At 36.8% G+C, this 22,892-nt stretch overlaps 1 protein-coding gene across 6 annotated transcripts in view; it reads right to left on the reverse strand.

Moving 5' to 3' along the window:
- Positions 1-573: 573 nt before the first annotated feature.
- The window catches only part of KCNK2 (potassium two pore domain channel subfamily K member 2), a 188,763-nt gene continuing 166,444 nt past the window's right edge, over positions 574-22,892 (reverse strand). For 5 of the 6 annotated variants that reach the window (XM_037823829.1, XM_037823838.1, XM_037823821.1 and 2 more), the window contains one exon: positions 574-2,777. In XM_037823829.1, the coding sequence (XP_037679757.1) occupies positions 2,460-2,777 (318 nt within the window). In that variant the 3' untranslated portion in view covers positions 574-2,459. Of the gene's footprint in view, positions 2,778-18,505; positions 18,638-22,892 lie in introns of those variants that run through there. The other variant, XM_037823863.1, reaches the window with a different exon arrangement.

Here is a 22,892-nt window from a genome sequence, read left to right on the forward strand (position 1 = left end):
TCCCCAGCACTACGGATGCTGTTGAGATATTTACCGAGTTTTAGGATATTTACTGAGCATTGAGGTGCATAGGAATAGATAAATAAGTTTATGTGCGACACTAACGAGGCATGGAGTACAAATATTTGAAATACGGGGTCTAGAAATTCGGTTCCCAACTCCTGTCTTCAGGCTTTAATGCAGTGGGGATGTTTGATTTGATTTTTCTTACAAAAAATATTCAGGTGCCTATGGTTGGCATCCAGGCTACTGCAGCATCAAGACAAGGCCTAACAATGATAAAATCAGATGCAGAAATATCACAATCTAATAGAAACAATCTTATATTTATATGCTATTTTAAGCATCATATTTCAAAATGGAATTTCAAGATACCTACTTTTGATTACTAGCCACCAATAAGAACACTCAGTGTGTATTTGAGGGGTGGTAAGAATGATTACAAATATTTCTGGAACATTTTAAATGAAGGAGCCATCAAAAAACTCACAAGGAAAAGTGACATCCTGGAATTCTGCCTAGCCAGGGTCAGACATAGATTCTCAGCAGCAAGCAGGAGACTTCAGAAAATGCTGACTTTAATTACAAACTTTATTTGTCAATACAATTCACAGTTTATACATGGCGCATTCCACCATAGGAACTTTCAGAACAGTTATTGAGGAAATGGGTGTAACTTTCTTTCCAAAAGAGCCTGACTTTCTAAAATTTTGGTTAGACTTTTTAAAATTTATAAAAGTACCTTCCACAAGTTAACTGATATTTACATTTCTAGTTTAAATTTAAATTTTGGAAAATAAGCATCTATTAGTTGTTGGTTCTTTTTTAAGATTCTGGGTTGAATTTTTAAGACCCTAATCCAAATGCCACTTACCCAGATACAAAAAAAAGAAAAAGAAATCAGTTTTGCAATTATATTTAGGGAAATCATTTTCTTTCTGCATTTGAAAAATTATATATACAATGTACAACAGACCTAAGTATGAAAATAAAGGAAAAGGTAGCAATCCACTGGGTGCCTTTAATGAATTTCTTCTGAATCTTAGAAACATCCAAGAACTTACAGGATACAAAATGAAACTAAAAAGGATTCTCAGCCTTTTCTATCTAAAATAATAATAATAATAATAATAATAATAAACACTCTCAAGATTTAAATTGTGCTATAACAGCTTTTTCTCTAATGCTAGAGATGAATTATGCCTCCAATCCACATTTTTTTCATGTGCAAAGTCACAGTGACCCCAGTTTCAACTTCTGCTCTTACACTCAGTTACCACCCCAGAGGAACGACCCCAGGAGGCTCTGACCGTGCCCTGCTCTGAGAGCTGCATCCCCTCCCCTTATGTGGCAAAGTCACCCAAGGAGGGAAATTTACACAAAGTCTCTCATACATCAGAAAGCAAATAGATGTTGGCAGTATAATGTTTATTAGCAAATACTCATAACATTGTTTTGCTATCTTCTTTTCATCAGAATGGTAATCCATGCCAAATTTTAAATCACCTGCAGTAATACCTATTTTTAACAGTCTTCTGTCAGATCACTGGATTTTCTTATATATGGATTTTCTTCTTCCACCTTTACAAAAATGGATAGTTATTAATAAGTGGTAAATTTCAAATACTGCCAGGGAAAAAGGGACTGTTTGGGGGCAGCCAATTTTGCCGGCCTGGTAATAATTACACTGTATGTATGTATCACTGGTACCTGAGTCAAGTAAATACTCAGAAGGGCCATCTTTGCACCTGCTTTCTCTGCAGTGCCTTTAATGCTAGTTTGAGTGTTGCTTCAATGTCCATCTAATTTGGCATCTATTCCTTCTTTGGGCATCATCACTTCAGTCATTTTACATACAGTTTCCAGCAAGATCTGGTATTCAAATCTGAGCACTGGGGGAAAGGACTGCAGAGGTGAGCCTAGGGGTGGGGCAGGGAAGGAGAAACTACACGTTAGCTAGAGAGGTTCTGTTTCTTCATTAAGATAAGGCACTGACAGAAATTTCTTAGGTAAAAGGCTGCATAAGAATTTCTTGCCATTTACAAAAAGAAATGTTGTCATCCATAATTGGTCCATATCTAGGCTCAGTTAGGTAGACCCTGAAAAGTTAAGAACTGATCCCTCAAAGCTACATTATTACCAAAAACAATTATAATTCATTCTGAGGCCTTATGGCACATTAGGAAAAGAGGGAAGAAAACAGTCTGGGCACAAAAAGGCATCAGACTTTGCTTGCTTTCCACTTGTCAAAGACAGTGGGCCATTCAACAAGCATCAGCAAAAAAAATAGTGCTGGCTCAGAAATCCAAATTCTCTTGATGGTAGATGACCATGATGGATGTATATATTTTTCCCCCTTTGAGCTCATGCACAATTTAAAAAATGCTACCAGCAACAGTCGTAAAGAGCATATAGAAGTCCTCACCTATGGCTATGCCTAAAGCTCTTCAAAGGGAGAGCTATTTAATGTTCTCAATAACGGCAATCTCTTCGCCAGCACAGTGTGGCGTCAAACCATTCAGATAAATACTTTCAGTCTTCAGTAAGGGAGGCAACACATCCCTCTCGCTGGTCAGGTGGTTGACTGACAGGGTCCTCCTACAGGGAGTCAGCTCCTGATTGTGGTTCCCAGCCAGTTCCGCAGAGAGCTTCCGTTTAATGGAGGTGGCGCGCTGGAATTTGTCATAAATCTCCACACTCAGCCGCCTCCTGGTTTCCTTAAACTCGGCTGTAACGTTGGCTGTCCACTCAGCAGCGTGAGCTCTGAATTCTCCCACCTGGAGCGTACATGCAGAGAAAAGATAAAAAGATACTGGCGTGATATAAACATTTCGTGTGTGTTATCTTCTGTTCATTTTATTTTGGGGTTGTAAAAAGAAAATGGTAGACTTTTGTGGTCTGAGAACTGATGTAATTAGGCAAGTTGTGTGGGGTAAGATTTCATTTTATAGAGCTATGGCTCTAAAATTAGTGTGTGGAGTTAAAACTCTATAAATCAAATTATATTTCAGAGGCACTGAATGTGCTTGTTGTTAGTACAGGAATCCTGACAGTGAACTTTTGATGCGGTAAAAAGTCAATCTCTGATTTTCTAAAAAATTTTCAGCTTCTTTTTTTTTCTTCCATCTGTATGCAATTTCAATTAGGATTTGGATGTAAAAAAGGCAGCACAACACAGAAGTAGCAAGGCAGAGTAAAGGAGGCTGGCATGTGGGTGCAGGTGACCTGGGTTGGATGCAGGGATGTTTTCTAGGGATGTGAACCCAGCTTTTAGAGACCAGAAAGCGTGTGTGCGGGAACTTTGTATCCAACACCATGGATGTCATTTAGGAATTCTCTGTTTCCTAAATAAGCAAAAAAAAAAATATTTTGTTTCTGTTTCCACGGAAAGCAAAGAAGCAATTGGAAAGTCCATTCTGAAGCCAGGTGGGGACTGATTAATTCCAGGACATAGTTCCTCAAAGAATGACTGTGGCTCTGGCTGCCTTTTCTTCAGCTGTGAAACAGGTATTGCCATGGTACCCACCAAACAGGATGGCTGGGCTACAGTACTTCGTGAATTGCAAGATCTCATGTATTTATTATCATATAATTAATTTCCTTTTGAGGCTTAAAGAAAAAAATATGCTGAGTCCCAACAGATGCTTAGCAAAGTATCTGCTGCATGACCCTGAGCCCATCAGACCTTCTCTCCAGCCTCTTGAAAATTGTATCTGCACTTTCTGACCTAAACAGTGGCCCATCCCATGGGAAACTTTACAATCTTCTTCTTAACCAACCAGAACCTAATATCTACAATCCCTCCTAACGTGGAACAAACTCCCCCATTTCACTCTATTGCTAGAGCTTCTGCTTTCAGCCCCAGGAGACCCACTGAACTCATTTCTTAAGTGACACAGACTCTCCCCTGCCTGAGAAGCAAATAACTGCAGCTCGTTTTAGCTCTGTTGATTTTTGTTTTAAACTTTGATATGGGAAATACAATTGATAGTGATCTTTTTTATACTGAAGATCTGAATTATAAGGGGATATATATATACGTGTATTTAAGTATGATCTGTCATATACTTGGATACCCATAGATATAAATGTGTGTGTGCAGTGTGTGCCTGGGCACAAAAACAGAATGGAAACTATTAAAAAATCTTCAGAGGGTGGCACACAAGAGATCACCTCTTCCTCACCTATTCATAATCACACATGAACACACATTTGATGTTTTAAGAGGTCTTTTAAGTTTTTTTTTTTTTGTCTCAAGTTTTTATTTTTAAAAAGAAGCAAGTGATGAATCAAGCCTATAATGATTTTGAAGTGTGGCTATGAACATTTTTTTTTCCAGAGTTGATACTCCTCACCTCACTCATCTGTTATGATAAAAGCAGTAGAGAAAAAGACAAAAGCTTGAGAAACATGTCTGGGTTTTGTAATCAAAATCAGGGAGTAAACAATAGCATTTTTGTGATTTACAGTTAGTTTACATCTAGAAAGGACTAACTCAATGCTTCAGTGTAGAAATTAATATAATAAAATGCCATGGTAAGTGCTATCACGTTTCACTCATGGTCTTAATGCTGAGCTGTCCTGCAGGCCTTTTTAGGAGTCTTTATCCCCAATACATTGCAATATATTTGTCCCCTGCCCATGTTTCTCAGATCTGTTTTCTTTTTTTTTTAACAGTTTTATTGAGATATATTCACATACCATACTAACCATCCAGCGTGTACAATCAGTGGCTTTTAGTATGATCACAGAGTTGTGCATTCATCACCACAATCAATTTAGAACATTTTCATTATTCCAGAAAAAAAGCCCCATACCCCTTAGCAGTCACCTCTCAATTCCTTTATCCCTCCCCAGTCCTACAAAACCACTAATCAAACTCTGTATCTATAAATTTATTTATATTTACATTTTATATAAATGTAATCATACAATATGTAGTACGTTGTGTCTGGTTCCTTTCACTTCCCATAATTTTTCAATTATTATTATTTTTTTTAATTAGAAAGGTTGTAGGTTTACCGAAGAGTCATGAAAGTTCCCATATACCCCCCATTATAGACACTATGCATTAGTGTGGTACCTTGTTACAGTTGCTGAAAGAATATTAAAATATTATAGTTAACTACAGTCCATAGTTAACATTAGGTATATTTTTTCCCGTATACCACCTTATTATTAACACCTTCTAATAGTATCATACATTTGTTATAATTCATGAATGAACATTCTTATATTTGCACTATTAACCCCAGTCCACCGTTCACAACAGGGTTCACTGTGTTATATGGTCCCATGTTTTATCTTCTAACTTTTCTTCTAATAACATACAGATCCCAAACTTCCCCTTTAACCACACTCGCCAACATAATTCAGTGTTGTTAATTATACTCACAATAATGCACTAGTATCGCCACTATTTGCAAACATTTACAATCAACGTAAGTAGAAATTCTGTACAAATTAAGAATCAACTCCCCTTTCTCAACCTCCCTTCTATCCCCTGATGTCTCACCTGTATTCCAGATTCTATCTCTATGAGTTTGCTTATTATAATTAGTTTATATCTGCAAGATCATACTATACATGTCCTTTTGCGTCTGGCTTATTTCACTAAACATAATGTCCTTAAGGTCCATCCATGTTGCTGCATGCATCAGGACTTCATTTCTTCTTACAGCTGAATAATATTTATTTATTGGTTGATGGACACTTGGGTTGTTTCAATCTTTTGGTAATTGTGAATAATGCCTCTATGAACATCAGTGTGCAAATAGTTCTCTGAGTCCTTGTTTTCAGTTCTTCTGGGTATATACTTAGTACTGGGATTGCCTGGTAATACAGCAATTCTATACTTAGCTTCCTGAAGACAGTGGCTGCACCATTTTACATTCCCACTAGCAATGAATAAGTGTTCCTATTTCCCCGCATCCTTTCCATCACTTACAGTTTACTGTTTTTGTTTTTTTTTTAAGTGGTCACTCTAGTGGGCGTGAAATGATATATCATTGTGGTTTTGATTTGTTTTATTCATAACAGTTAGTAATGCTGAGCATCTTTCCATGTGCCTTTTAGCCATTTATATTTCCTCATTGGAAAAATGTCTATTCAAGTCTTTTGCCCAGTTTTAAATTGTGTTGTTTTTTTTATTGTTGAGTTGTAGAATTTCTTTATGTATCCTGGATATTAAAACCTTATCAGACACATGGTTTCCAAATATTTTCTCCCATTGAGTAGGAGGCTTTTTCCATTTTTTGACAAAGTTCTTTGAAGCAAAGTCCTTTTAATTTTGAGGAGGTCCCATTTATCTATTTCTTCTTTCATTGCTTGTGTTTGGGGTGTAACGTCTAGGAAACCATTGCTTACCACAAGATCTTGAAGATGCTTCACTGCATTTCTTCCAGGAGTTTTATGGTCCTGGTTATTATACTTAGGTTTTTGATCCATTTTGAGTTAATTCTTGTATATGGTGTGAGATAGGGGTCCTCTTTCATTCTTTTGCATATGGATATCCAGTTCTCCCAGCACCATTTGCCCAAGAGAATATTCTTTCCCAGTTGAGTGAGTGGACTTGGTAGCTTTGTCAGATATCACTGAACACAGATATGAGGGTCAATTTCTAAACTCTTAATTTGATTTAATATATCTGTCTTTATGCCAGTACCATGCGTGTTTTGACCACGGTAGCTTTGTAATATGCTTTAAAGCCAGGAAATATGTCTTCCAACTTTGTTCTTCTTTCTCAACATGTTTTTGGCTATTCAGGGCCCCCTACCCTTTCAAATAAATATGATAATTGGCTTTTCATTTCTTCAAAGTAGACTTTAGGGATTTTGATTGGCATTTCATTGAATCTGTGAATCAATTTGGGTAGATTTGACATCTTAATGATATTCAGTCTTCCAATTCATGAACACAGAATATACCTTCATTTATTTAGATTTCTTTGATTACTTTTAGCAAGGTTTTTTAGTTTTCTGTGTACATGTCCTTTACATCCTTGGTTAAATTTATTCCAAGAGAACCTAAGATGGCGGCTAGGTGAGACAGGGCAAAAAGACACCTCCATGAAAAATACTAGATAAAAACCAGAAAGTGACCCAGAACACCAGTTCCAGTGGTGCACCAGCCAGACAAGGTCTGCTGAATCCATAGGGAACGTGCATTTTGTGAAACCAGGAGTCTGCATTCTGAAATGAGTGAGTGAGTCAGCTGAAAGTCCCTTGGCTGCTCTGTGGTGTGGGGAAACGGTGGGTTGGCATTTGGAGATGGACTAGTTCTTTAAAAACAAACAAAAAAAAGCCCGGGAGCAGCTGCAGATGCGACTGGGAGAGCCGTGCAGTGAAGCACAGTGGGAGCGGGCTGGGCTAATGCCTCAGTGTCTGGCATGGAGGATACCCCTTCCCACACCTGCTACTGGTTGTCTAGGGGCCAGGGGAGCAAAGGGGAGCCAAAAGGAGAAAAAACTGCACGACTTGCAGCCATCTCCCTGGTGGGCAGGGGAATAGGTGACTCGTGGATGCCATCTGCTGGTTAGTTAGAGAAAGTGTATGCCACTAAGCTGCAGATCTGATAAATCAGAGATTCAGCTTTGAATAATCCTACATATCCTAAAAGAACCCTATCAAGTAAAGCAAATGCCGAGAGGCCAAAAACAACAGAAAATTTTAAAGTACATGAAAAAACCAGACAATATGGATAACCCAAACCCAAACACCCAAATCAAAAGATCAGAGGAGACAGTACTTGGAGCACTTAACCAAAGAACTAAAGACAAACAATGACAGCATGGCACAGAATATAAGGGACATGAAGAAGAGCACGGCACAGGATATAAAGGACATGAAAAAGACCCTAGAAGAGCATAGAGAAGAAATTGCAAGAGTAAATAAAAAATATTGATGATCTTAGGGAAATAAAAGAAACTGTTGACGAAATTAAAAAGATTCTGGAGACTCATAGTACAGGACTAGAGGAAGCTGAACAATGAATCAGTGACCTCGAGGGCCACAGAATGGAAAATGAGAGAACAAAAGAAAGAATGGGGAAAAAAAATAAAAAAATAAAAACGGACCTCAGGGATATGATAGATAAAATAAAACATCCAAATATAAGACTCATTGGTGTCCCAGAAAGGGAAGAGAAGGGTAAAGATCTAGAAAGAGTATTCAAAGAAATTGTTGGGGAAAACTGCCCAAACCTTCTACACAATATAAATACACAAAGCATAAATGCCCAGCGAACTCCAAACAGAATAAATCCAAATAAACCCACTCCAAGACATATTCTGATCAGACTGTCAAATACTGAGGAGAAGGAGCAAGTTCTGAAAGCAGCAAGAAAAAAGCAATTCACCACATACAAAGGAAACAACATTAGACTGAGTAGTGACTACTCAGCAGCCACCATGGAGGTGAGAAGGCAGTGGCATGACATATCTAAAATTCTGAAAGAGAAAAATTTCCAGCCAAGAATACTTTATCCTGCAAAACTCTCCTTCAAATTTGAGGGAGAGCTTAAATTTTTCACAGACAAACAAATGCTTAGAAATTTTGCTAATAAAAGACCTGCCCTACTTCATATACTAAAGGGAGCCCTACCGACAGAGAAACAAAGAAAAGAGAGAGAGATAGAGAGAATTTTAACAGACATATATAGAACATTACATCCCAGGTCACTGGGACACATATTCTTCTCTAGTGATCATGGATCTTTCTACAGAATGGACCATATGCTGGGACATAAAAACAAGCCTCAATAAATTAAAAAAAAAAAAATGAATTTGTTCAAAGCACATTCTCTGACCACCATGGAATACAAATAGAAGTCAAAAACCATCAGAGACTTGGAGAATTCACAAACACCTAGAGGGTAAAAATGAGCAGGAGATGAAAACATTCCCAGATAATCAAAAGCTGAGGGACTTCAGCACCAGTAGATCAGTCCTATAAGAAATGCTAAAGGGAACTGAGCAGGCTGAAAGGAAGGGACACTAAACAATTGACTGAAACTACATGAAGAAATAAAGATTTCCAGTAAAGATCACATGGTAAATATAAATACCAATATTACTGTATTTTTGATTTGTAACTCCACTATTTACTTCCTACAAGATCTAAAATACATAAACTGTAATGATAAATCAGTGGTTTTGGACTCAATGTAAAATATGTAATTTTTGACAAGAACTACATAAAGGTGGGGGAATGGAGGAGTATAGGAACATAGTTTATGTGTCATGTTGAAGTTAAGTTGGTATCAAAGGAAAACAAGATTGTTACAGATTTAAGATTTTAAATTTAAGCCCCATGGTAAACACAAAGAAAGCATCAGAGAACATGACCATAGAGATGAAAAGTAGAGTGTGGGTTACAAGAAGTGGGGGAAAGGGCAATGGGGAGTTAAGCAGTGAGTGTAGGGTTGCTGTTTGAGGTGAAGGGAAACTTCTAGAAGTGGACGGTGGGAAGGTGATAGCATGGCAACATTCTAAATGTGATTAATCCCACTAATGGAATGCTGGGGGGGTGGAATGGGAAGATTTAGGCTGTGTATATGTTTCCACAATTGAAAAAAAAGACAGTCTAAATAGACGACAATTAAATGCCAAGGATGATCCTGGATGGGATCTGAGGATGGAGGAGAGGAGGCTCAAAGGGACACAGATGGGACATAAGAAAAAACAAAAAAAGGAAATATAGAATGTAAGCTTTGTATCAAGGTTGAATTTCTTGAACTTCTTAGCTGTGCTTAATGAGATTGCATAAAAGAATGTTCTTGTCCATGGGAAAGGTATACATGAATTGTATTGTTTGTTCAAAGATATGTGCAGCTTGCTCTCATATGTTCAGAGGACAGAGCAATAGATGATGAATGATAGGGAGGGAGGGAGGGAGGGAGAGAGGGGGGGGAAGAAAGAAATGGTGGTGTGACAGGATGTTAAAGGTGGTGGATTGGGTATCAGGGGAGGGGGGTCGGGGTATGATGGAGTTGTATGTATGGGGTTTGTACTGTTTTTGCAACTGTTTCTGTAAGTTTGAATTTATTTGAAAATAAAATTTATTAAATTAAAATAAATAAATAAATAAATAAAAAATATTCCCAGATACTTGATTCTTTTAGTTGATACTGTAAATAGAATTTTTTTCTTGATTTCCTCCTCAGATTGCCCATTATTAGTGAATAGAACCACTAATGATTTTTGCATGTTGACCCTGTATCCTGTCACCTTGCTGAACTCAACTGTTAGATCTAATAGCTTTGTTGTAGAGTTTTGGGGACTTATATAGGATCATATCATCTGTCATCTCAAATAGTAAATGTTTTACTTTTTCATTTCCAATTTAGATGCCTTTTATTTCTTTTACTTGCCTAATTGATCTAGCTAGAACTTCTAGCACAATGCTGAATAACACTGGTGAGAGAGGGCAACTTTGTCTTGTTCCAGATCTTTGAGGGAAAGCTTTCAGTCTTTCACCATTGAGTAAGACATCAGCTGTGGGGTTTTCATATATGCCCTTTATCATGTTGAGGTAGTTTCCTTCTATTCCTATCTTTCGAAGTGTTTTTATTAAGAAAGGATGCTGGATTTTGTCAAATGCCTTTTCTGCAACTATGGAGATGATCATGTGGTCTTTCCCATTTGATTTGTTAATGTGGTGTATTACATTAACTGATTTTCTTGTGTTTAACCACCCTTGCATACCTGGGATAAAACCTACTTGATCATGGTGTATAATTCTTTTAATGTGCTGTTGACTTAGATCTGCAAGTATTTTGATAAGGATTTTCGCATTATATTCATGAGAAAAATTGGTCTGTAATTTTCTTTTCTTGTAGTATCCATTTGTATGCTTCATGCTGTCATTCAAATCCCTGAAACACTGCTCAGTTTTTCCTATTCTTTTTTCTCTCTGTTCTTCTGTCTGTGAGATTGATTGTTCTCTCTTCTACTTCACTGACCCTTTCTTCTGCCTGTTTCAATCTGTTGTTGTATGCTACTAGCGTATTTTTAATCTCTTCTATTGTGCCTCCCATTCCCATACATTCTGTTATTTTTTCAATTCATACTTTTAAATCTTCTTTTGTCTCACCCAGTGTCTTCTTAATACCCTTTATCTCTTTAGCCATATTTCCCTTCATCTCCTTGAATTGATTTAGGAGATTTATTTAAAAATCTTTGATTAATTGTTCCAAATTCTTGTCTACTCCAGTTTTAATTTGTTCCTTTGCCTGGTCCATATCTTTCTGTTTCTTAATATGGCTTGTAATTTTTGCTGTCTAGGTATCTGATTATCTTGATGAGATTACTCTGAAGGGCAGCTTCCCTCTGTTGCCTAAGGTTTTCTTGTGTTTGGCTTTGGTTTGAGACTCTTCTTTGCCATGTGTTTCAACCTATTCTAGGCCTTTAGAATTGCCCATGTTTGATCAGATTTCTTCTTTCTCAGATTCTCGCCCTGAATATGCAGTACAATTTTTATGATTGTATTATATGTGCGATTGTTTCTCCCCCTGGACAAAGTTTCCTTTTCTCTCTTCCTTCTCTGGAACCTTGATCAGTTCTGTTTGTTTTTGTTTTGCCTCTATAATTTTTTTTGCTTTCCTTTCATTGCCTCTAGCAGCTTTAGCCTGGAGGCATGATGAGTTTTTCCTAATAAGAGTAGGATTAACATAATAAAGAAAGCAGAAAGAACCTACATTTTTGTTGAAATAAGTGTTTGTGAAAAGTATAAGAATTAACCAGTATGTTCAGCTTCTTCCTGCATACAAGTAGCTGGTCAAAAATAATCACTTGCCTGGAGGGCGCTCATTGGAGCAGACTCTTAAATCATGCTGCTATTCTTGGGGCACCGTCAGACTCATGGAATCAAAATTTGATCTAGTCCATTAGCTTTATTGTGTTATCAGCCTCTTGCCTCACAGCCAATCTTCCCTGAAACAGAAAGGCTGTGGACCTTCACAGGACCTGCCTACCCTTTTCCTTGGTAATTTCTCTTATTTTTTTAAACCATAAAAAAATCTTATTATGAAAGTAGTAGATTTTCCTTACCTAAAATTCAAATGTTAATCTATTTACTTACTACTTTTCTACCTCCAACTAGCATGTAAGCTCTATATCCTCAGCAACTAGAATAGTTCCTCAAAATAAATACCTGCTAGATGAACAGACATATCATTGAAAATGCACGCTCTCTGTAACCTCACACCTCAACAATGACACATGGCAAAAGTATGACACAGGTACTTCCAATTGTTTTTCTTCTCTTTATGTATACTAACCTTCCTTCCTCCCTGCTCCATTCTAGTTATCATTAATAATTTTGCAAAAGTGGCCTTAAATTAAATACATTGTTTTGCAAACTGCCTTTTTCATTCAACCAGTTTTAGCCATGTTTCCATATTAGTACTCACTATTCTACCTCATGGTTTATATCAGCTGATCATTTCACCAGATGGATGATATGGTATAATTTAATCATTTCCCTTTTGATGGACAATTGGGAAGGTTCACTTTTTTCCTACCAGAAAATAACATTTTAGTGAATAATCTTGTACCTGCATCTTTGCTAGTGTGTGCAAGTATTACTAGAAATGGAAACACTGGGTCAAAAGATACAAACATTTCCAGTTTCTGTAAACATTGAAATTTCCCTTTGATCCCCGTTGTTTTCAGACTCAGGGTCCAGGGACCCCACTGCCCCTCTCTGTGCAGACCCAGATAATCTCTACCTTTTCACAGCAAGGAAGCATCTGATTACTGGAACCTGAGGAGAGAGTTTTAAAAATTATTTTAATCATCTCCCTACTGCAATTTGAAATTTAAGTGGTCATGAGAAATTGAACTAGGACTAGAAACTTTCCTTGGACTCAATCTGAAGTTTTTCAAGAAGCAGATTTCACAAAGTCGCCATGGTCTCTCAGGTTGGACTAATGACACACACACAAAGCTTTCTACTGTAGAGCCAAGAACTTCCACAAAGCAGTGATTCCTGCAAGTCAGGAAAAGGCACCAGGCAAGGATGCTGTTCAGAATACTGTTTTCCAGTCATACTCTGGAATATTTCCTACTTATACTAAATTAGACCTGCCTCGTGGGGGCATTCCATGGTCCCCTTCAGGGTAAGGATCACTGCTCTATTCCCTTACATTCTCACCCTTCCTTCCCACCCACTCTACCCTGCAGCATCTCAGGCAGTGCTTTGAGTATAGCAATTTAATGAAATAAATTTAGTCTAACAACTAGATGGTAAGTTTAATGACAGAGACTATGCATTCTATTTATTTCTTCTCCTCATAAAAGTATCCAGCATGATAATTTGAATAAACTAGACTCCTGCATACTTTCTGAATATCTAGTAAAAAAACCATGACTGTTGACTAACACAGCTTTCTTCCTCATATGAAGTTGATATTTGCATAAATTCTATACCAGTGTGTTGGTACAGCCTAAAGAGAAAGCAACTTATAAACCAATTTTAATAATCAATAAAATGTTCCTATCCTTTAATAAAAGTCAATAATTCAATAATTTCCATCAAAGGAAAAAAGTAAGTTTGAGGAAAATATCCTCTGAGCCCTACTTTTAATAGCTTAATATTGAGATTAATCAATGTCATATAAGAAGTCAAAGTTTAAGTAAATCACTTACAGATACTATTTTCTACTATTAAGATTCTGTTAAGAAAAGTTAAAAAACATATCTATATTTTATTACAAGGTGATTTTTATAAAATCATGGATGCATATAGTCATGGAAATTGAAACTATGTAAAAATGAAAACTGGATTTCCCCAATCACCTATTGAGTATCTAAAATATAGCAGGCCCTGAGCTTAATGCTGGCTTTCTTGAGGTGCAAAGGTTTTTAAAACTCCCCTTTTTGGTGTTACAGTATTTGTAGAGATGCAGTATATAGCATACCCACTTCTGAGGGCAGCAATCTCTACAGAGTGCTATTTATCTGCTCAACACTGTAATTGCCACCAGGAGTCTTTCTTAACTAGAAATCAAAATAAAATAATACCCTGAAGGATTCTTTATTTTTTAACATTATAAAGAAAACAAACAAAAAATTGATTGAGAATGTTTGAATCTATACTTCTAAATCAAAACTGTACATGGTTTACTAAAATATATCACGCACTATATTCTACTGTCTGTCTAGGAGTGAAGACGGGCAATTCCCTCTCCTGATTTTCATGTTTGTTTAATGCCTGCTCTTCTGAACCTCTCGCTGCTTATCTTCTAGGTCAGTTTTCACTGGAATAGTCATTTCTTGACAACAGAAAGTATAATATGACCTGAAGAGAATTTTCAGTCTACACAGTTTAAATTAAAAAAAAAAAAAAAAAAAAAAAAAATACAGCTTTAAAATGTACAGTCTTTATCAACTGCATTTCTAAGGTGATTATTTTCCTCTAAACCACCTTGCAAAACACGGGCTACATGATTTTCCAAGAAAGAAAGCCAATGTGTGAAGAGAAATACTTTCTCATACTTTCTTTTTCCCACTAATCTGTTTCTGAGCCATGCTTCTGTGACACAAGGATTTATGATCCTACCCTGACATTTGATAAGAGAATAGTTTCCAGGGTGAGTTTTATCTAAAGATATATTCTCCACATAGCAGAAGTCACTGTTTCCCCATCAGCTGTGGTTACCTAGAATTTCACTGTTGAATAGACTCTACAATTTAAATTAAAACTCATGCTGTCATGAGTCCCATTATCCATAAAATTCAACAAACAATTATCAAAAGGTTAAACATTTTATTTTAAATCTGCTGGTTAAAATACCTATATGAACTATTAATTGGGAAACCCCCCAAATATTGAATAATTTCAAATAATTATAACCAAAATGATTTATTTACCTTAATTCTCTATTTCTCTTTGACCTTTTGAGCCACCTAAAGTTTTCTCCCCCTGAACAAGCCGTTGACCATTCTGTGCCTCTCCATTAAATTGGAAAATCTAGAGTTCTCCGCTTCCGCTTTTCACCTAGAATCATTATCACTCTACTTTCCACAACTACCCATTAGCTTTGAAATTTCACAATACCCTTCACAGAATTTTGGTCTCTGGACATGAAAAGAGGAAAAAAAAAAAATCAAAATTTGGTAAGATTCTGAACTGTCCATCTCTAAAGAAGAACACCAGGGACATTATTCCATTTTTTTGAAGCCAGCTACAATAGAGTGGACATTTGTGGTGTGCTTTGGAAATGTGGTAATAGCAAATCTGTAGTCCTCTTGTGAGACAGCAATTCAAATTTTCTTTCTCTTAAAGTCCTTTACACTGATCTTATCTTTTGCGTCACTCCCTTTCCATTATCACTTCATAGACAAGATCATTTTTTGGCAGTCCTACAATCTTGTCCTAGTCATTTTCCTCTTTACAGAACTCACCCTGCCTTATCTATATTTTTCATTCTAATTGGCTTTACATTCTCTTCTCATGAAACCCTCAATTAACTATAAATAATAATCACAGGTAAACCAGTCCCTTTCCTGGAGTCATAACTGAATGGGGAATTTCTGAAACTATACATTGAAGATTTTTCTACACAGTTTTTCCCAATTACCAAGAACCAACTTAAATATTGGATAATAATTGTAAGAGCTTCCACTTTCCTTTACAAAAGGTTCTGTTTATGTTCTAGGCAAGGGCAGAGTAACATGTCTAGAGAATCTTTCCCCTTAGGAATGTTATCAAAAGACTCTGAAGCAAAGTGGAGCATTTAGGATTTGATAATGACTAGTAAAGTAATTTTCTTCACCAGGAATAAAACCAAAGACGTGTTTCTCATCTTTGACCAGTGATTTTTCTTGTCCCTTTTAACAGTGGAATTGTAATTTACTTTACTCAGTGTTCAGATGCTAATATACCTCAATGCCTAAAGGACAGTTAAATACTAAAAGCAGCTAGCTGAGTTGAAAATGTCCCTCTGATTAAATTCATAAAAATAATTTGAAGCCTATTTTGCATTCCAACTTCAGAGGTTACTTCGACTATACTTCCTAACAATTATCATTAATTCATTTTCTGAGGTATTGACATTTGATTGAACTCTACTGTTCAAAAGAACAATTCAAATCATTCTCTTTACCAACCATGTTTAACAAAAAAAAAAAGCAGGGGGGTCGGGGTGGAGAGGATTATTTAAATGTCACATTATCTTGACAGAATAGTACATCATGTTTTTCTCTGGTTTTCAGGAAAGTGTATGAAATATTCATAAGTTCTCCTTAATCTAAACTGCTTTTTTAGTTAGCAATTTCTCCTCTTCTTAATACCACACATATTAACATCATTGTGTAAAGTTTAATCACAATAGTTTTATTAAAAACAATGCTGAGAAAAATCATACTATTAATGCCATGATTTTAAATAATACCTTTCTTCTAAAATTTCAGAGTATTATATGTAATCTTATCTGCCTCAATTATGACATGGGGCTGAAAAACCAAGCATTCACTTGTCGTGGAGTAAACTCAACTTCTTATTTTTGTCACACAGAAAGAGTGACTGAATACCCCTGAAATTCTCCCCACTGGTGTGGTATTGGGGTTACCTGAAAAATCCATGATATGGGGTTGATCCAACTCTATAACATCTTTTGGAGAGGAAAATCTTATGCAACACCATTTTCCTATTGTAAAGATGGGGACATTGAAATGCTTGTAACAATATAAAATAATTTGTGTATTTTAATAAAATTCCATACCCTATTATATGATTGAACTGTATATTTGTTTAGTTGTCTGTACCACATGGAAACTCTATGAACACAATTCTCCTATGATGGGGAGGGGAGGTAGTAAGGGGATGATCATCTGCTTTCTGTTTAAATTCTTAAAAGGTGTTTAGCCGTGCAAAAACATACCAAGTCTAAAACAGTAGCTGAACAACAGAGTAGACTGAAACCTTAATTAAAGGCCTTCTCCTAAAAATATATTAATTATATACTTGAATGAAATAAAAACATTTAAACAAATTTTGAATTTCATTCAGGAAACCTAAATTTAATAGTAGTTTACCTATAACAAAAGGACATTTTATGTTCACTGTAGGAATGCAGGACTGGTCCACTAATAAATGGGTTTACTTCCTTTCCTCTGCCCCTTCCCTTTCTAAACAATTTAGCTGCAAAGCAGTTAGGTGGTGCAGAACCAGGTAAAGATCCGTGGGTTGGGTTTGGGGGACACATGGTACCCAGAGTGGAATGTCGGAGCCAGACCAGCATAAGGGGAGAATCCACACACGGGGTGGCAGCTCAGGGCAGAGTGTCATTGCCTGAGAGGGGTGAAGCAGGCAACCCACAGAAGGGAGGCTCAGCTGAGAGTTCTGGAGACCAAACAGGGTTGGAGGGCAACCCTGCAGGGGTCAGGGTGGGGTGGCGGTGGCAGTAGCAGCTACTCAATATTGACTACATATAAGAAGACCGATCAAATAATAGATTGAGAATAAAAGGAACCAGCCATTACAAACATGGAAAGGCCAAACACTGGAAGGAATTGGAGATATCCATGGAAATAATTAAAACTAAAGGTCTCATGGTTTTCAATACATATAGATAGATATAAAATAAATATAGATGGACATATGTGTATGCACGAATATAAAATATATTCCTTACCTCTGTCTCTGAGTGTCTGGGAGCAGTGACACCCCCTAATAGCAATGAGAGCACCTAACACTCAAATCTTTGTTTCTAAATACATCACCCACTAAAAGAAACCATGGCTCCTTGGAGAAATGAATGATTCCAGGGCTGGGGCAGAGAGATTATAAATTGAGCCCGGCACTTCTTATTGTGCTAGAATGTAAAGAATTGCTCAGAGAATGATAGAGATATGTCAAAAGGACACAGAGGAAGCTTGAAGGAGCTTCCACCAGCCAAGCCTGGGACAATTTTAGCATCAAAATAAATGACAACTTCAATAGTGTACAACCCATTGATTAAAATAGAAATCTATGAGTCTATGCTTATGTAACTACATAAAGGATAAATTAAGAGTCTGATGATGAAAGAGATAATCATAAATTTTCAAAGAACCTCTTATTAATTACAAAGGTTTGATGATGAAAGAAATAATCAAAATTTCAAAGAACTTCTTATTAATTACTTTTCGGCGGAGAAGCCTGACAGGTAGCACTTTACAAGATCTAGCTAACATCAGAAGTAATAGGACAAATCAAAATTGTGTGCCAATGAGAAGAGCTTTGTTGAGCGTTATTTAGATTGATGGTGGATATCAATTCACTGTGGTATTTATATTTCACTAACACATATAAAGAGATATATATTTGTTTCATTTAAATGTGACTGTTTATATCATTTTGAACTGTTTGACCTAAATGAAGAATTTTAACTTTTAACTTAAAAATATGCATGGACAGACATAGATTTTCAAAATACCTTTATGGAGTACACAAGCAAAAAGTGTGAAGACTACTCTTCAAGACCAGGGTTTCACAACCACACACTGGGCAGCAAATGAGGACAAGGCTTTCCCCTTGAATTCATTCCCTCCTCCTCCAGAGGAAGGAGTTGTGGCTTACTTCTTTATCTTCCATTTCACTTTTTCTTCTTCCTCTATCCCAGAGTTTTGAGGTGGGAATGTAGATATTTGGGTAGCCTATAACATGGATTGATTTAAGAAATGTCACCCAACCATGTTTTTTCAAGGCTATATGAACCTCTTACAACTGTATGTATTTTATCATGACTTGCACACTTTTTACTGGGAAAGGAGATCATAGCTTCTACCCAATTACCAACGAGTATGTGTGCAGATGGAGTAAATTCAACTTCAATTATGTAAGTGGAGCCTTCAGATTTAAAAGTAAAAGAACATTCAAAGCAATATGTTTTGCAAGTTTCACTTGCAGACTTCTTTATCTTTACTGCCTAGCACAGTACTGGCACACTGTACGCACTTAGTAATTATTTGTTGACTAAATGTGCCAGCAGCCAAATGGATTTTGGGGTTTCAAAGCAGGTTGTCAGGAGGATGGGTGAATATATTATGGAGGATGCCACAGGTCTCAAACAAGGCAGGTTATGATCCAGAGACCCATGGAAATGGGTTGGGAGGTAGGCTACTGCCAGCATGGTGTTTACAGAGGGAAAGAGACAAATAATTGCAGAAATAAATACAAAATTACAAATCATGATTAAGCACAATTAAGACAAAGTAAAGAATGTAATGATAGAAGAAGGAATCATTTGGATTGGAGGGATCACACAGGATATCTGGATAGATGTGACATTTAATCTGAGATCTGAATGATCTGTGTAGGTCATAAGGTGAAGGGTGTGGAGAGGAGTATCCACATGAGCAGGGAGGGGAATGTTGTGAAAAAGAGCTTGGTGCACTAATAGACTCAGAGAAGGTCCGTGCACCATGAGTTCAATGAATGTAGATAAGGCATGAGAGATAGACAGGGCCCAAATTATGCATGATCACAGACCATGTTAATTTAAAGATCTGACCTTTATTCTCACAGCAATGATCTGCAACTGGAGAGTTCAAAGCAGAGAAAAACATCAGATTTGGGTTTCGGTATCCGTGTATGCCTACATGGGTTGACAAAAAATTTCCTCAAGTGCAGAAAAAAGAATTAGGATCTACTCTTATTTACTTTTGTGAAGCTGCTACTAATATTTAATATATAGAATGGCCCTGGTGCCCTTCCTTCATCCAAGTCTCAGTGCTACAAGGTGTGTGGTGCAGGGAGGAAGGCGGAGGGAAGAGCAGGATTTCCACAACGGGCAGGTTGACAGGGCCCTCACTTCATTGCTGCCAGTACATTCTGGTGTATTAGTATTTATAGGCTGTAGGATATCAGCAATATGGTTAATTATATGAAACCAAGATCTTTAAATGGCCAAATTTCTGTAATACTAAGTGTTCCAGTTTGCTAGACCTGCTGTGATGCAAAATACAGAAATGAATTAGCTTCTACAAAGGGGATTTATTAGGTTATAAATTTATAGTTCTAAAACCTTAAAAGTGCACACGCTAAGGCATCAACAAAAGGATACCTTCACTGAGGAAAGGTTGATGGTGTCCAGAACCCCTCTTAACAGCTGGGAAGGCACATGGCTGGCATCTGCTGGTATTTTGCTCCCGGGTTCTGGTTTCAAAATGGCTTTCTCCAAAATGTCTCTGGGCTTCTGTCTCTCTTAGCTCTTCTCAGCTCTCTGCTTGGTTCTCTGGGGCATTTCTCTCTAAGAATCTGGTAGTCCTCTCTTAGTTTCTCCGGGGCAAACTCTGGGCTTCATCTCTTAGCTTATCATCTTCAAATGTTCTTCTGTCTGTATCTCCCAGCTTCTCCAAGTGTCTGGGTCTGGATGCTTGGAGACTCTTAGCTTCTCCCACAGGGATTACATATCTTAGCTTTTCTTCAAAACGTCTGTCTCAGCTTCTCTCAGCTTCTTTTCTCCATGAACTTTCTTAAAGGACTCCAGTGACCTAATCAAGACCCTGAATGGGTGGAGTAACACCTCCATGGAAATAATTTAATCAAAGTGTCACCCACAGTTGGGTGAGTCACTTCTCCATGGAAACACTCAATCACAAGATTCCACCCTAATCAAAAGACTAATAAGTCTGCTCCCACAAGACTGCATTAAAGAACATGGCTTTTCTGGGGGACATAATATATCCAAACCAGCACACAAAGTAATGAGATGGGATGCAGCTATAAAAAATATTATGTACCAAAATACTGGGTACCTCATGGCATAACATTTAAAGATCGTCTCTGTATTTTTTTCTCATTAAATATGATGACCTGCTCTGTGATGACAAGTGTTTTCTGCAGCATGCTACCTGGCAGATGTTTTGAAACCAATACCCACATTTACTCTACCCTTTTAAGGACTAAAACATATGGAGATGGTAGATGGTAGATGTAGAGGTAGACAGTAGATGTAGAGGTAGATGGTAGATGTAGATGGTAACTGCAGCTCAAAAATTCTTTTTAAATGCCACAATGGAGAGAGAATTTTTCAATGTGTATTTAGAAAAATTTCCATTGTTTTGTGTGTTCAAAAATGAGTGCCAACTTATCAGATATGTCTTCATACTTAGCAAAAATTGGAAGAAGGAATTTGCAAATTGCTTAAAAATTTCCCAAACAAAAGGTTTCAGTGGGGTTTGAACATTAATTGACCTTAAGAACAGTCTGACATCAGTGAAGATGAGTATTTTCTAGAAAACCATATGCACAATTACTGAATGACAGGGAAAACTGAGGATATGTTAAAATAGGTAAAATCAAAGGCATACTTCTTTGATTTGGATCTATGTGTCTTCGTGAATTACCTTTTTCAGACACAACAGCTATCAAATAATTTAAATAAATTGCATTAAGAAGCAGAATTAGGAATTTCTATAACTGTTAAATCCAGATTTTAAAAAATAATGGAGCACACAATTGCATTGCTCTCAATATTCATAATCATTTTTAGGGAGAACAAATACATTTTCATATTATCAATAAGTATAATTAAAACATTTTGAAACAATCTCATCTTCATCTTTTAAAATTTCTATTTTTGCATAGGTTTTAAATAGGTAGCCAATATGCTTGTACAGGAACGCAGCAGTACATGTATGTAATTTATAAGTAGATATGCATGCAGAAGAGGCACACATCATTTTTTTTACCAATAACTCTTCACAATAAAAATGTTGGAGACCATTGGAGAAAAGAAATGCAGGTGAGAAAGAAAAAAGTATCAAGAAAGACTGAAAAGTGTTTTTCCTACAGCAACTGGGTGGATATTACGTGACAATTACTGAGAAGTGGAACGTCAGTGAAGGATATTGAGGGGATGGGGATATCAGGGTCCCTTGTGAGCCAAGTTAAATTTGAGATGGCAAATAGGTGGTTGATTTATAAAGCTTCCCTTTCACAGCAGTTCCTGCCATCATCTCAAAGGAATTCCAGCCTCCAAGTGAATGACTTATTGGGCACAACATCATCACCAACCTTCACCTCCTACATCCCCATTACTTTTCCTTCTGTTATAGGTCAGTACTCACTCACACATCCATATCCTGAACCTAATCTCTGACTATAGCTCCAACCACTCCAACTTGTTTGTTCTCTGACCATTATCTTCCTATACTGTGACCTCATTGTCATTTGTGGATGCCGAGTCCATTTGGTTCATTAATGCCTTAGTCCATTGGTCCCCACCTGACTTCTTCCTTCACCATCCTAGCTATTCTCCATGAGTCATCACTTCTATGCTCTATAAATTCACCAGGACCCTATACATTCCATCTTTCCCCATACAACTATTTGTGTACACGCCTCTATTGTAGGATTATATTGTGGCTATTGGTTTTTATCTAACATGTTTCTTATTGGACTTTAGTTACTTTAAGAGCTAGAACAATATCTTACTCATTTTTGTATCTTTTACCACCAATGTCATTGCCTGAAACATAGCTGCTGTCCAGTAGAGCTTTTAAAAACTAAATTGTGTGTGTGTGTATACATATATATGTGTATACACATATATACCAATTTATTCTAAATCCATAACAAAATTTAAATCAAACATATCAGTGCTCACAAATCCAGTTCAATAGGCAAAATGAAGGTGATTATTTTAAAAATTAAAACATTAAATCTAGTTTGTGGCCATGACGTGCAAGTATATTGGAAACTGGATTCCAAACAGTGCCAGATGTGTATTCTTTATTCTATGAAAGTCAAAGGAAAATATGATTTAGGCTTCCAGGGCTAAACCAGCCTCTCATAAGATGCATTATCAGAATCAGTGCAAGTTACAGAGGGGCAGCTGGAGAGTACTAGAATGTGAAAAGGAAGAGCAGAAGTGAACAAGAAAGAAGTGAGGAAAGAGCAAGTCCT

Source organism: Choloepus didactylus, chromosome 2 (assembly GCF_015220235.1).
Source record: "Choloepus didactylus isolate mChoDid1 chromosome 2, mChoDid1.pri, whole genome shotgun sequence".
In the NCBI taxonomy this organism is placed as follows: Eukaryota; Metazoa; Chordata; class Mammalia; order Pilosa; family Megalonychidae; genus Choloepus; species Choloepus didactylus.